Genomic DNA, 16434 nt, shown 5'->3' with positions numbered 1-16434 from the left:
TCTCTTGGCACAGCTACCAGAAGACTTACAACTTTCAGACAGGTTGCCTACGTCACATCTACATAGTCCAGCTCAGTTGGAAGCATAATAAAGGTCTGTTCAATGATGCACAGGCTCAGTCAAATCAGGCTGTACTAATATGAGGAATGCATGCTCATCTGTTTTATAGTGGCGTGTAAAGATTAAATATGGCAATAAAATAAAAAAATTAAATTATCATCTGTGATATAAATCTATGTTGTTTTACCCAAACAACATTTTCAGGTGGTTCCAGATACTATTTCCTTTCCTTGTCCAACTTGCCTGTGTGATTGTGTCATTATCCCTTTCCCCCGTTGTGCCAGTTCATTTAGTACCTAGTGTCTAACGTTCCAATGATTAGCTCTTGTGAAGCCATTGGTATTTGATCTTGTCTCTGTTTTTTTGACTACGTCTTAGCCTAGTACTTTTTTGATACCCCAGCTTGTTCTTGGACTGAATTCCTGTGTACCGAACCCAATTTGTTAAATAAGACCCTATTTTGACTTTATCTGTTTTTGTGTCATCGTGAATTTAAGTCCTCCATATGTTGTACGAGTGTCGCAATATCAAAGTAACGGCATGAAAGGCACAAAGGCAACTATTTCTACAAGCAAATAAGTTACAGAAGTGGGATCTGATGATCATTTAGTTGTGATAAAACCTGATGGTGGGAAAAGGACAGCAACAGAAATAACAAATCATTTCTCAATGTTGGACAATAAAAACCTCTAGAGATTAAAAACCAAAGGGGAACATTCCATAGGAAACATGCTAGATGGAACGACTTTAACGATACATCCCTACTAGTAGCCGTGATCAATTTGCGCACTGCTCAACGCTTACTTGTTTAGGAGGAATTAGCCAACTTTGTGTCCTTTTGGGCTCAAAGCTGCAACGTTTCTGGTAAGGCAACTGTTTTTTTTTAAATTTCCTGTCGGGTAGAATAACTCTATCTCTGTTCATCAATTTCATTTGGTTGCTGCTACGACTGAATGTTGTTTTTGTGTCTCTATCCACTACACAGCACTTTTCACACAGAAAACTCGCTAGCTAACTATACTAGTTCACCAGTCAATATTTCCTTCTTCCAAAACAGCCCGGAGCCTGGTGTGTTAACTGCACGCCCAATTAATCAGAACACACAAGGCCAAATGTGCAACTGCATGTTAGCATGCAGATGTTTGCATTTAGCTCTAGCACCACCACTAGCATGGCTGTAGACTCTTGTTCCTGTAACCCTGAAGGATACCAGCATAACATTTGCAGTAGCCTATTCTAGGAAAGCGTATGCCACAGCCCCATCATGTATCATTTTAGGGATTACATGATTTGCCTCTTTTCACTTCTACATTTTACATGACATTCTCTACACTCTGTGTACAAAAGCAATGACTTGTCAATAAAGTAGTGCTGTCAAACGATTTTTTTTTTAAACTGATGCCGTTAAAATGGGTTTGCGTTAATGCCGTTAATAACGGGTTTAACTAACAGCACTACACTAAAGCAAAGAGTTATGCAGTAAAAAAAAAGTAAGGCTCCAGAATTATGCACCATGCATGAGAGTAGGTGTAACTGTTTGCTGAAGGCAGATACAGCGTATACCTGTGTGTGTGTGTGTGTGTGTGTGTGTGTGTGTGTGTGTGTGTGTGTGTGTGTGTGTGTGTGTGTGTGTGTGTGTGTGTGTGTGTGTGTGTGTGTGTGTGTGTGTGTGTGTGCGTGTGTGTGTAAGCGAGAGTCCATTGGGAAAATGTGTTCTCCAACACTTATACCTCCCCCTGCCCTTGATGGTGGAATCGGGACAGTATGTTACCATGGCGACTGGCCCCATAATGGTTACCAAGGCAATATGAGAAAGGCAGCGATGCAGCAGTGGTTGCCAAGGAGACCAAAAGAATGATGGAGGAGAAGAGAGAAGGCATGAGAGGGGTACGAAAGCAAGAAAGAGACAAGAAGATAAAGAGGGGATGAGGGAAGAATGGATTGCAAAGAAAGGAAGGGGAAGTAGAGAAGGAGGAAGCAAGAGGGGAGAAGAGAACGGGAGGAGAAAACTAATATGAAGCCAGAGCTGTGACACATCAGCACGTAGCAACTACTCTACAACCAAGTCCTGGTCACCTTGAGGAGGCCTAATTCTGTCATGTCACCACCCTGGCTATTTTTGGAGTTCACTGCCAGGAAGGACGCTGCAGACCAGCTACACTGGCAGGGAGAGGAAGGAGGACATCTTGACGAGTGCCTTGGGGTGACTGGCTGTCACACACATGAAACTGGCTTCTTGTACCGTATTAATCAACCCGTCCACTGTCCAAGAGCATCTGCTGACTTCAAAACGCCGTCCAGATGGCCCTGACAGTCCCACTCAGGGTGAGCATGCGCGCAGGGTCAAACGTCAAAGACACAGGAGGTCGGCATTTCCTCCGGCTCTACCTCGGGTCTGCACCGTCACATCGGAGCAAGAGGCCACTAGGATGAACTTCTTCATCTGTTGGCTCGGTTACAAAAAATAGCACAGCCAGCGCGCACCAACACACCTGGGGCTCATCCCCTTTTGTTGGGCGCAGGTGGGGGCTTTATTTAAGCCTGTGTGTAGACTTGTTCTGTTTCTGTCTTCTCCTATTGGGTGTGGGGACGTGTCTAGGCTAGCGTGCCGCTTTTTGCCGTTTTGAGCCGACTTTGTTGCGGCCATCCCCGTGTGGATAGATGAACGCCTGGGCTGCTGGGGTTGGGTGCCTCGTTGGGTGCTGTGTGGTTTTCATTTTATTTATTATTATTATTATTATTAAGATATACTTTGTTTACCTTTTAGGTTCAGCTAAGACAGGAGCTTAGCTTTCAGACCCCCCCGCAATTAATCAAGTCTCCCGAATCTTCTTCCAAATGTGTAAGGAGTTGTGCCGCTCCTGAGTTTTAACATTGACATGCTCTAATCCAAGATAAAACGATACACTGCACTTACTGGACAAAACTTAGACTCAGATTTATCCAGGTATTATCCTTGGTTGTGACAGGTGTTGACAAGCTGCTGCCTTGGTAATTAAATAGATAGATAGATATAGATAGATAGATAGATAGATAGATAGATAGATAGATAGATAGATAGATAGATAGATAGATAGATAGATAGATAGATAGATAGATAGATAGATAGATAGATAAATAGATAGATATTGTCCCATGAGGGAGATTTGTTTTCTGACATGCGCATGGTAATATGAGCAGACAAATACATCAACAGATAACATAAAGACAGCTATAGAGACACATAGAGAAAAACATATTTACAACATTTATATGTTTTGGTCTTGCCATCTCTTTATAACTACCGAAAAAAGGTACCGTTGGGTACCGGAACCGAATTTCGGGTACCATATTGGTACTGATAAAAATGTGATAGGTACCCAACCCTAAATACAACACATAAAGATATCCAAACTATCCCTTTAATGTCTTGATTGGATATATGTTTTTATGCATTACCAGTTATCACCATTTATTCAAGAGAAAAAAAGGGAACAAAAAGCTCACTGGCCCATTTTTGCATAACTTAAAGTAATAACTCAGCACTGTGTACGTTGATAACAAAACGTGTGCCTGCTACGCAAAATGTGTAAAGGTTGGCAGGTCTCCAGTGCTCAGGAAGGGAGAACACACACGCACACACGCACACACACACACACACACACACACACACACATACACACCTCCTGTGTACTGATTAGGTAACTAAATTTCATTCCTCAAAGTCAAGGTCACGGGACCCATTCCAATCCTATTACACCACCACCTAGATTGCTTTCTACTGTTTTGTTTAGACTGTCAACAACTATCATCTTCTATTTATTGCACTGCTGCCATGACTTTGAAGGGTGTTCTTATGTTTAATTAGTAAATGGAATGAATTTGTCGCTCCATAGCGCGTGGGCCCATCAGAGCCTTTAACTGTGGTTCAATTCCGGTGAGCTGTGAAAAGTTGCTCTTCTAACATGCCAAATGAAACCTGACTGATTGATGGATGAACATTCGCAGACAATCTTGTAAGTAAAGACTGGGAGCGAGAGCGAGGAGAGTGCAATAAAGGAGGAAGGGAGGAAGAATTAGAGGCAGAAAGGGTGAAGCTGGAGGGTCGGCGAAAACAGGAGATTAGAATATAGAAGGAGTGCATCGGACAGTGAGAAAGCGGGAAATAAAGGAGCTGAGAAAGATGAATGCCTCTTACCTATCCACTTGTCATTCCCATACCAGGACAGATTGCCTTTAGTGCTGTCGTAGTATCCAATCTTCTTATAGCTCCCTCCTGTGTGTGAGATAGATAAAGAGATAGAGAGAGAGAGACACTGTAATGAATGTTTCAGCATGTAGGGTTGGGCATCCAACCTTAATATAAACTGAAATGTGTAGCAGGGAGTCTCTAAAACTGTAAAGTAGGTACAGTTGTCGATTTTAGACCATTTTATGTAGACAAACTACTTGCACAGCTTGTCTAAAAAGAAGGTTGGACAACACAAGTAGAACATTTGAGAACATTTGAGAATGTGGGTTTTTTGGTTAAATCAAATAGGGTTATGGAGAAAAACTGGTTGTTTTTCTAAAGGTATCAAAATGTATAGTTTTAAAAGAGGTGTTTAAAAGAGGCCAGCTATGTCTATCCCAGTAATTGATTTAATAAAATGTTGACTGAATTTAATTAAAAGAAATGAATGAACTAAAATGTTGAACTATTAAGGAATAGTTCAACATTTTAGTTGCTCGTGTGGCCAAAGCCTTGTTGGGTTATAAAACCCATACACACCATTGATAATGTTAACAGTACTGCCGCTTCACTTGTACAAAGACACATCTCCCTGTTATGCTCCCCCTTAAGGTATTCAGCTTTGGTTTTACTCAATACAAATGTAAGCTCCTGACATTTTTTTCCTTTTTTCCTTTTGGGAAATCGAGACAGACAGATGCCCTGCATCCTTGTTCTCCCGCTCTAAGAAACCAATCCTGTCAGGGACCTGTCAAGGAATAGCGAGGCCTGGACCCAAATGCAGAGTTGAAGGAATTTAATAACCAAAACCCACAACTAAAAGTGTCCAGAGGTAGGCAGGCAGGCAGGCAGGCAGGCAGGCATGAAACATGAAAAGAATGCAAAACAGGCAAGAAGGCAGAACACAAGACACGACGCAAGACATTGAACCCGTGACAAAACATTGATACTGACAATGATCTGACATGAGACAAAGACAGCACAGAGACTAAATACACAGGTTAACAAGATAAACAAGGGGCAGCTGACGCTAGGGCTCAAGAACAGGTGAAAATCAGGGTGGGGCAGACAATCACATAGACGGTGAACACAAGGCAGGATCACCAGGGAGAAAAACAGACACCATATGGTATATCTATAACTATGTGTCCAATCGATTCCATACATCCCTAAATTTTCTGAGATCTGCATGGAAGGACAATTTGGGTATTGGTTCTGATACAGTCCAGGGTGTGGCATCGTCTCCATCTTTGAAGGTCAACCTATCTAAAATGTACCCTAATATAAATCCTCTATGTGACCGGTGGGGGGTATTTCCTGCCTCGTTGGGGCACATGTTCAGAGGACAGTCCTCTTACAGGACCCCTTCTCTCAGTAACACAATGCATAACCCTTCTAGCGCGTTTCTATTGAACTGGAAACAGGCACAACCTGCCACCTTCACTATGTTGGTCAAAGACGTTATGCACCACCTAAAATGATATATACATTGCATGGTTCTGTTGAAATCACAAGACTTGACAACCCTTAATTGATATACTAGAAGCTAGGCAATAAATATACCCTTGGCTCTTAGCTATGAAGTCTGTTGCCCCTCTAAAAAAGAAGATAATAAAACAAAGAAGGTTAGCTCCATGGTATAACACTGAAACTCGCAAATTAAAGCAATACAGTGGGTACGGAAAGTATTCAGACCCCTTTAAATTTTCACTCTTTGTTTCATTGCACCTTTTTCCAAAAATCAAAAAAGTTCATTTTATTTCTCAGTAATGTACACTCACAACCCATCTTGACAGAAAAAAACAGAAATTTAGAAATTTTTGCATTTTATAAAAAACAAAAACTGAAATATCACATGGTCATAATATTCAGACCCTTTGTTCAGTATTTAGTAGAAGCACCCTTTTGATCTAATACAGCCATGAGTCGTTTTGGGAAAGATGCAACAAGTTTTTCACATCTGGATTTGGTATCCTCTGCCATTCCTCCTTGCAGATCCTCTCCAGTTCTGTCAGGTTGATGGTAAACGTTGGGTGACAGTCATTTTCAGGTCTCTCCAGAGATGCTCAATTGGGTTTAATCGGCTCTGGCTGGGCCATTCAAGAACAGCCACGGGTTGTTGTGAAGCCACTCCTTCGTTATTTTAGCGGTGTGCTTAGTCATTGTCTTGTTGAAGATAACCTTCGGCCCAGTCTGAGGTCCAGCACTCTGGAAAAGGTTTTCGTCCAGGATATCCCTGTACTTGCCGCATTCATCTTTCCCTCGATTGCAACCAGTCGTCCTGTCCCTGCGCTGAAAACACCCCCCACAGCATGATGCTGCCACCACCATGCTTCACTGTTGAGACTGTATTGGACAGGTGATGAGCAGTGCCTGTTTTCCCACACATACCGCTTAGAATTAAGGCCAAAAAGTTCTATCTTGGTTCATCAGACAGAGGTTTTATTATCACCATCTTGGAGTCCTTCAGGTGTTTTTTGCAAACTCCATCGGCTTTCATGTGTCTTGCACTGAGGAGGCTTCCGTCGGGCCACTCTGCCATAAAGCCCCGACTGGTGGATTGCTGCAGTGATGGTTGACTTACTACAACTTTCTCCCATCTCCCGACTGCATCTCTGGAGCTCAGCCACAGTGACCATTGGGTTCTTCTTTGCCTCTCTCACCAAGGCTCTTCTCCCCCGATAGCTCAGTTTGGCCGGACGGCCAGCTCTAGAAGGGTTCTGGTCGTCCCAAACGTCTTCCATTTGAGGATTATGGAGGCCACTGTGCTTTAGGAACCTTAAGTGCAGCAGAAATTTTTTTGTAACCTTGACCAGATCTGTGCCTTGCCACAATTCTGTCTCTGAGCTCTTCAGGCAGTTCCTTTGACCTCATGATTGTCATTTGCTCTGACATGCACTGGTGAGCTGTAAGGTCTATATAGACAGTTGTGTGGCTTTCCTAATCAAGTCCAATCGTATAATCAAACACAGCTGGACTCCAATGAAGGTGTAGAACCATCTCAAGGATGATCAGAAAAATAGACAGCACCTAGTTACATATGAGGGTCACGGCAAAGGGTCTGAATACTATGACCATGTGATATTTCAGTTTTTCTTTTTAATAAATTTGCAAAAATTTCTACATTTCTGTTTTTTTCTGTCCAAGATGGGGTGCTGAGTGTACTTACTGGAAAATAAAATGAACTTTTTTGATTTTTGGAAAATGGCTGCAATGAAACAAAGAGTGAAAAATTTAAAGGGGTCTGAATACTTTCCGTACCCACTGTATCGCGGAAACTTGAGAAGATCTGGCGCTCCACCAACTGGAAATTCTCGTTTAACCTGGCAAGATAGTCTTAAAATGTATAGGAAGGCCCTCCGTAATGCCAGAGCAGTGTACTACTCGTCATTGATAGAGGAAAATAGGAACAACCCCAGGTTTCTTTTCAGTACTGTAGCCAGGCTAACAGAAGGTCACAGCTCTACTGAGCCAAGTATTCCCATAGCTCTTAGTAGTAACGACTTTATGAGGTTCTTCAATGATAAAATTATAACTATTAGAAGCAAAATTCACCAAGACCTGCCTTTAACTGGCTTATCTCTAAACTCAGGAACCTTAGAAACAGCTGTAAAACCAGATACATGTTTTGACTGCTTTGCTTCACTTGATCTTTATCAATTTAATTCAATTATTTCTTCATCTAAGCCATCAACCTGCCTCTTAGATCCCATCCCGACTAGGCTACTTAAAGAAGTTTTACCATTAGTCAACACTTCACTACTGAATATAACCAATTTGTCTTTATTAACAGGCTATGTACCACAGAACTTTAAAGTAGCTGTAATTAAACCTCTTCTGAAAAAGCCAAACCTTGATCCAGATGTTTTAGCCAACTATAGACCTATATCCAACCTTCCATTTCTCTCTAAGATTCTGAGAAAGCAGTCGCCAAACAGCTGTGCGACTTTCTGCATACACAGCTATTTGAGGATTTTCAGTCAGGATTTAGAGTTCATCATAGCACAGAGACAGCACTTGTGAAAATTACTATTGACCTCCTAATTGCTTCAGACAAAGGACTTATCTCTGTACTTGTGTTATTAGATCTTAGCGCTGCATTTGATACCATTGACCATTATATCTTATTACAGAGATTGGAACATTTAATTGGCATTAAAGGGACTGCTCTAAGCTGGTTTAAGTCTTATTTATCAGATTGATCTCAGTTTGTTAATGTTAACGATGAATCCTCTGTGCACGCCAAGGTTAGTCATGGAGTCCCACAAGGATCTGTGCTCGGTCCAATCCTGTTCACTTTATATATGCTTCCTTTAGGCAGTATTATTAGGAAACACTCCATAAATTTTCATTGTTATGCAGATGATACTCAATTATATCTATCAATCAAGCCGGATGAAACTAATCAGTTAGTTAAACTTCAAACGTGCCTTCAAGATATTAAAACCTGGATGACCTGTAATTTTCTAATGTTAAACTCAGATAAAACTGATGTTATTGCTCTCGGACCCAAGCACCTCCGTGACGCACTATCCAAAGATATAGTTACTCTGGATGGCATCACCCTGGCCTCCAGCACCACTGTGAAGAATCTTGGAGTCATCTTTGATCAGGACATGTCCTTTAATTCCCACTTAAAGCAAATTTCACGGATCGCCTTTTTTTTTCACCTACGTAATATTGCAAAAATCAGGAATATCCTGTCTAAAAATGATGCAGAAAAACTAGTCCATGCATTTGTTACTTCTAGGTTGGATTACTGCAATTCTTTACTATCAGGCTGCTCGAAAAAATCCATAAAGACTCTACAGCTGATCCAGAATGCTGCGGCACGTGTTCTGACGGGAATCAGGAAAAGAGATCACGTTTCTCCTGTTTTAGCTTCTCTGCATTGGCTTCCTGTAAAATTTAGAATAGAATTTAAATTCCTTCTTCTCACCTACAAAGCTCTTCATGGTCAGGCTCCATCTTATCTTAAAGAGCTCATAGTACCTTACAACCCTAGGAGAGCACTACGCTCCCAGAATGCAGGGTTACTGGTGGTTCCTAGAGTCTCTAAAAGTAGAACGGGAGCCAGAGCGTTCAGCTATCAGGCTCCTCTCCTGTGGAACCAGGTTCCAGTTTGGGTCCGGGAGGCAGACACCGTCTCCACATTTAAGAGTAGGCTTAAGACTTTCCTTTTTGATAAAGCTTATAGTTAGGGCATAGAATCGAATATTGTTAGGGAGTAGTAGTTAGTCACATAGTTTTCAGATTTATCTATCATATAATATAACTAAAGGGAGACTTGGCATACAGCCCGATCCGGTTGGGGGGAGTTCTGGCCCGGCCGGGCTGGAGCTCTCTTTACCTTGTCTCTCTTGGTTTTGTTGTAATAATAGTTTTAGACAGCTTGGGACTTATTTTGATACACTAGTTAGGGCATAGAATCGAATATTGTTAGGGAGTAGTAGTTAGTCACATAGTTTTAGATTTATCTATCATATAATCAAGATATAATAGAACTAAAGGAGACTTGGCATACAGCCCGATCCGGTTGGGAGAGTTCTGGCCGGCTGGGCTGGAGCTCTCTTTACCTTGTCTCTCTGGTTTTGTTGTAATAATAGTTTTAGACAGCTGGGGACTTATTTTGATACACTAGTAGGGCATAGAATCGAATATTGTTAGGGAGTAGTATTAGTCACATAGTTTTCAGATTTATCTATCATATAATCAAGAATATAATAGAACTAAAGGGAGACTTGGCATACAGCCCGATCCGGTTGGGGAGAGTTCTGGCCCGGCTGGGCTGGAGCTCTCTTTACCTCGTCTCTCTTGGTTTTGTTGTAATAGTTTTAGACAGCTGGGGACTTATTTTGATACACTGATCTCCTCTCTCCTCTATCTTTCCATCTTTCCATTTATGTGCATCCATGTCCCAGAAATGCTTGTTACTAACCTAGCTCTGGGGAGTCATTCCCCGGAGTCCTTATGTTCTTTTTTCCCCAGCATGTTCCCTTGGATCAGAGAGGCTCCGAAATCAGGGTAGCAGCTATCGCCATGGTCCCGCTACACGTTCTGTGATGCCATGTTCAACTGCTACACTGCGGTGCCCTGCTACGTCCTGCTACGTCCTGCTGTGCCCTTTAATGCCGCACAGCGTCCTGCTATGCCATGAACTACTACAAAGAACTGCTACAAACTACTAATTTTTTCTATTTTTGTTATTGCCACTCTTCATTCTAACCCCAACCGGCCCGTCAGACACCGCCTACCAAGAACCTGGGTCTGACCGAGGTTTCTGCCTGAAAGGAAGTTTTTCCTCGCCACTGTCGCACTGTTGCTTGCTCTGGAGGAAACCACTAGAACTGTTGGGTCCTTGTAAATTCTGGAGTGTGGTCTATCTGTAAAGTGTCTTGAGATAACTCTTGTCATGAATTGATACTATAAATAAAATTGAATTGAATTGAATTGAATAACTATGTGGGGCAGTTGTGTACTGGATCTATTGTGTTTGTGTCTGTTTACGTTGCTTTTTTAAAACTATTTCTGTAATATTTTATAGAATTTGTATGGAATATGTTTGCTTTCTAAAATACCAATAAATAGATGTTTAAAAAGCTGAAAAAAAAGCTAGCTTTATGCTATATTTTTAGCCACACAGAGGCAGGTGTGGCAATATTGGTATGTTGGTCGACAGAGGGTGAAACCTATTAACTTCAGTGATCCACTGACCTTTTTTCTAGTGCTAGCATGACATTTTCATTCTTGGTTCTGTATGAAAAGTCTCAATGATCGAATGGATTACCATGGAATTTGTCACATATATTTAGGTCCTAGGAGCATGACTTCTAATGATGATCCTCTCACTTTTAATTTATGATGTTGATAAAAATCTATTACACTGTCTTGCACTCCAATGGTCCATTTGCAATAGAAAAACTAAAACTACTTTTACTACTACTACCTGCAAGTTAGAAAACTCTTGGGGTGCATGAGTAAAAAACAAACAGTTGGCAGCCTGTGTGGACGCTGAAACCAGAGTTCTATGAATTCTGGATGACAGCCAGATGTATTATCTAGGCATCCAATGGGATTGAAACACATCTGATGTAGACAGGAGTAAAATAGAGGGACACACTAGCAACAATCTGACAGAACTGACCCAAATAACGTTTGAGTGAGTGTTTGCTTTACTCGTTATTATTAACAGTTATTGGCTTTATTTTTCCTTTATTGTGGGCATAAAGAGCTCATAAACGCTCACAAGAAAGATGTATTCTGCTTTGTATATTAAAAGAATGATTCCAAAACAGAATGGCTAAAAAGATAAATGATTATGTTTCAAGCTTGCTTGCTAAATTGGATAAAGATTTGACTTTTAAAATGAAAGAGGACAGAACACATATTTGCATCTGAACGATTCTATATTCTGCAAAGTTCAAGACAACGGGGAGCCCAACCTCAATTTACCAATCAAAAGTATTAAACAACGTATTTAAGTTAACTGTATCATTTAGTATTTTTGTCATCTCATTTTTACAACACAAGATTATCCACTGTGACAGGCCTGGACTGGAATAATAATTCAGACACAGGCCAATCTCCACACTTTCACAACATATTCTGTTACCATTTTGTAAAACGGGGTGGAGTGAGGAGAAGGTTGGCAGTGGAAATAACTCTGCTGTATCACACCGCTTTCTACAGAAAAGGATAAGTTGTCTTTTTTCTTACCTAATTCATGCTGCCCTTGCAACGCATTCTCACTCCCAGAGTCAAAAAGCAACTCTTAGTGTGTGCAAAAAGTCTCCTTTAGCGTCTTAGTCACACCCATTGGGGCCTCCCTTTTGGCGTCATATTTTAAGACGCGCTTGGTTGGGACTCCAGGCGTTACTTTTTGACGCTGTGGGTCATGATCATGGATCTTGAGTGGGATTTCAAATCTGCACCACATGACAGAGAAACATCTGCCTTTAGAAGAAAACTAACTTCCATTACAGCCTTTGCCATTCTGTGGACCCGCGGGTTCTAGTGAAGTCAAATAACTTTTATGTTGAGAAGCTGGAAGACGCTTGAATTAACATTTTATTCACTCTTTCCCTTAGCTTAGACTCGACCAAAGTACTGCCCAGGGCCAGCATGGTTCCAATTACCATCAAACAAATTGCAGCTCATCACCACCCCTTCCCTTGTGGGATGGCAGAGGCCAGCACCAACAAAGCAAATTAGCAAAACAGGCTTAATTTTTAGTCAGTCCCAAGAACACAGAAAGCCTCCAACAGTCACAGATGTCAGCGCTGTGAGAGAAACACAGAGTACAGACAGACTGAATGAACACAGGCTCAGTGATCAAAAGGCAGCCATCCAACCAGAGCCCCGCGCCACTACAGATAAGACACTACCGTCGCCATGTGATCACTCAGCCTCAGCCACTTCTGTTCTGTCCTCTGAAAAACACAGTGATGCAACCATCCAACATGAAAACTCATCGGCCTGCTGGTAATTCCGAATGATATTTGGATTATTGTAGAAGAAGTTGTTGTTTTCCCCGTGGCTGTAGAATACTGCTGCTATGCAACATAAAATGATGTATATTTTTTAACATGGTTTTATATTTTCTAATTCCAATTAAACTTTTCAAAATGAAATGAACGTGGTTTAGAAAGGCCAAACAGGGTGTACTGTTTCTTATCACTTTAAACTACAACATCTTGGTGAATCTTACATTTCTGTGACACATTTGTTATTATTATGTGTTTTATCAGAGTTTTGCAGGACTACTCCATTGTGAGTCACTTTACATAATATATCTCTAACCCACATGGATCCATTTTTGTCTTTTTTTTGTGGAGGGACAAGAGATCCTTATGAACAGATAGCAGGTCAACAGTAGATGCTAAATAGGAGGGGGGGGGGGTGAAGATATGCATAAAAATGGTATACAATTAATACAATACTAATTTGAGATGCAGCTCCACAGTGTGTTAAGTTTTTCTAGTCATTAATCTGTAATAAACATTGTGTTTTGGTTGGGCGCGTACTTAAGTGTTGAAAGTGATTAGTGTAAGGGCTGGGAACAGTGTAATTAAAGTATATAATATTCCATATTCTTTCATGGATCATAAGTTGTTGCACCAATGTTTGGGTTGATAACATTTGTTACACAGATTTAGTGCAACATTAACCCCTTTGACCACTTGAGAATTAAAAATGCCACATGAAGACACAAAGACCTTGGGGAACACCAAAGAAAACATAAATGCTGTGATTTGATTTCAATTGTTTTTGACATTTAGAGATTTATGCAAGAATTTCATTTTTTTTAGCAATTGGATGGCAAATGGTTCTGTTGTAGAAACCGCTCAGAAAAACCTTATTTTCAGTAAACCTAGGAAAGCCATACGTCCTCTGAAGGCCCTCGGTTTCTGTCAATATCCCAGAGGTCACAACAGGCCATTTTACACAGTTTCAATAAATGGTCTCACTGCAATGAAATTGCTACTATGGGGACTGACATCATCACGTGTGAATTTAATTGGGCTCATTGAATCCACAAGAGGCTCAGTTGTTCAGTCAGACCCAATTTATGCAATTTAGGACTGTTTAGGGACCTCAGTATGCAGAATTATTCAAATACACCGATTGTAAAATAGCCAAAAATAACACATTTGTACAGCATGCAAAAAAAAAACACTCCAAAAACTGAATGGGATTATCATAAATTAGGCATATCTGTGAAGGGGAGACCCGTGCCCTACTTATATAGGGTGAGAGACGGGGTACACCCTGGGCAGGTTTGCCACAGGGCTGTGAGACAGAGACAGACAACCATTCAAGCTCATTTTCCCACCTACGGGCAATATAGAGTTAAATTAATAACGGCAATTAACGAGACATGTCTTTGGACGGTGGGCAGACACTGGGAGATGCACACATGCCCACGGAATAGCCACAGCCAGCAAGGAGCTATTTTTCTATACTTCTTCTAGACACGCAAAAAAAGAACCGTCTTGCTTTGCCAAATACATTGTCCACATGAAATTACACTTTTCTATTTCTTATATATGTTTATAGTTTGCTATATAGTAAGATTGCTGCACATTGTATCTAATAAGATGATTGTTAAAATAAATTCCATTTTAAGCCAGGGATATGTGCTGTGACATACCTTGAAGCTGTTCAATAAGAGTCCAGGCCATTCGGGATCCTTGAGCATCAAATACAACATGACCCTGAAAGAAAAAGACAGAATTTTAATGTTTAAAAAATCTCTTTCTCTCTCTCTCTCTCTCTCCCTCCTCTCTCTCTCTCTCTCTCTCTCTCTGTGTGTGTGTCTCTTTTCCCTCCGGGTTTTGTACTTACTGAAACTCCTTCGAAGGAGCTAGTGTTCATGGCTCGGTAGATCTCAGCTGTGATATCCCGGTTGTTGTAGTTGAAATCTTCTAGCCGGTAACCCTTAGCCTTTAGGGGTCCCACGGTCTTGTTCAGGGCCAGGGCTAGAGCCCACACAGCATCGTAGGCCAGGGGGGCTTCCTGGAAACCGCCCGTCTCCTCTGGATTTTTACCTCCGAGTTTAGACATCAGCTGAGCTAGAAATTCCTGGGAGGTCTAGAGTGGAGAGAACATGGCGAGAGATGGTGCTTGGTTAAAGATGGATGACGTTCAGGCAATTTAATCTGAACATTTGGATCACTGTCTGAATGTGTTGATGGAATTTAAAACCCTGTCTACCTTTTTACCTCCACACCGGGTGAATTGCTACATAAAGTTGATGTGATTGTGGGTTTCTAAAAGTTAGAAAAGTTGGGCACAGCCCCTCAAATTCTGATGTCAAAATTGTTTATGGTGTAGCGGAAAAGTAGCAATTATTTATATATAATAATCAATGAATACCCAAAATATATGACGACAACCACCCATTCATCATAATTCGCTTAGATCGAGAGCTTTGCCTTCCGGTTTAACTGTGCCTTCCGGTTTAACTCTCTTTTCACCACAACGGTGCGGTAAGAGAAAGCAATACCGGGTCTCTGTCCAATCCTCTGGCCTATCTCCCGCTCCATTGTCCCCTCACTCGCGAACAAGATCCCAAGGTACTCTTTCACTTGGGGTGTAGAGTCATTCCCGTCCCAGAGTAGACACTCCATTGGTTTCCTGCTGAGATCCATGGCCTTAGATTTAAAGTAGCTAATCCTTATCCCAGTTTCTTCACACTTAGCTGTGAACTAGCTAGTCATGGACCAATGATGCCATCAGGACTGCCTCATCTGCAAATAGCAATGATGAGATCACAGGCCAGCCCTCACCTGGAACAAGACTGACTTACTACTGAGGCTTGGCGCATACAGGGGTTGGATAATACTGAGAAGGGACCCCCTTACTCAATATTCCTGCAGTGCCTTCCGCAGAATCTCCAAGGAAACCCGGTCATACACCTTCTCCAAATCCACAAAACAGACTGGAAAGGCATACTCTCACCAGCTTTGTGATATCCAACAACATTGCCAAAAACAGTAAGCCATTTTCTGAAGGGGAATTTATTAAAGAGTGTTTGGTGGACTCTGTGATGCCCAGAGAAAAAAAGAGGCGTTTAAGAATGTCCTGCTTTCCAGACGAACCCTAACAAGAAGGATTGATGGCACCGAGGGAAACCTGGAGATTCAGCTGCAAAGCAAAACAGACAATTTCGAACTTTTCTCCTCGGCTCTGGACGAAAGCTGTGATGTCCACAACACAGCCCAGTTCCTAATTTTTGTACGTGGGATAACGAAAGACTGAGATAACGGAGGATCTGGCATCAATGTGGTCAATGAAAGGGACGACGACGGGGAGCGATTTGCACACTGAGGTAAATTCACATTTTGATAAAAATGGGACTTAAATGGAACAAAGTGGCATGCGTTACAACCGATGGTTGTTCGAATCTGACAGGAAAAAATGTCGGACTTTTGAAGAGGATGCCAGATAAAGTGACTGAAGTGAACTCAGAACTGAAATTGGTATTTTAGCATTGTATTATCAGCAGGTGTTGTGTAAGTCAGTGCTAACATTGAACCATGTTATTGATGTTGTAACTAAAACAGTTAACTTCATCAGGCCGTTTTTGTCATTTCTGGATGAGCATGAAACTGAACATGGTGACACAGGCTACCGCACAGCTGTCAGGTGGCTCAGCCTGGGCA

The 16434-nt window shown here is 41.5% G+C and overlaps 1 protein-coding gene across 3 annotated transcripts in view; it reads right to left on the bottom strand.

Moving 5' to 3' along the window:
* Nucleotides 1-16434, bottom strand: part of gabbr1b (gamma-aminobutyric acid (GABA) B receptor, 1b) — a 165719-nt gene that overhangs the window by 28095 nt on the left and 121190 nt on the right. For all 3 annotated transcript variants that reach the window (XM_032536196.1, XM_032536197.1, XM_032536198.1), the window contains 3 exons: nucleotides 14615-14860; nucleotides 14421-14484; nucleotides 4238-4315 (listed from right to left, as the gene is read on the bottom strand). In XM_032536196.1, coding sequence (XP_032392087.1) covers nucleotides 4238-4315; nucleotides 14421-14484; nucleotides 14615-14860 — 388 coding nt within the window. The remainder of the gene's footprint in view (nucleotides 1-4237; nucleotides 4316-14420; nucleotides 14485-14614; nucleotides 14861-16434) is intronic.

Source organism: Etheostoma spectabile, chromosome 14 (assembly GCF_008692095.1).
Source record: "Etheostoma spectabile isolate EspeVRDwgs_2016 chromosome 14, UIUC_Espe_1.0, whole genome shotgun sequence".
NCBI classification, from domain to species: Eukaryota; Metazoa; Chordata; class Actinopteri; order Perciformes; family Percidae; genus Etheostoma; species Etheostoma spectabile.
Note: the sequence above shows the minus strand (reverse complement) of the source record. Positions and strands in the feature narration are given on the sequence as shown.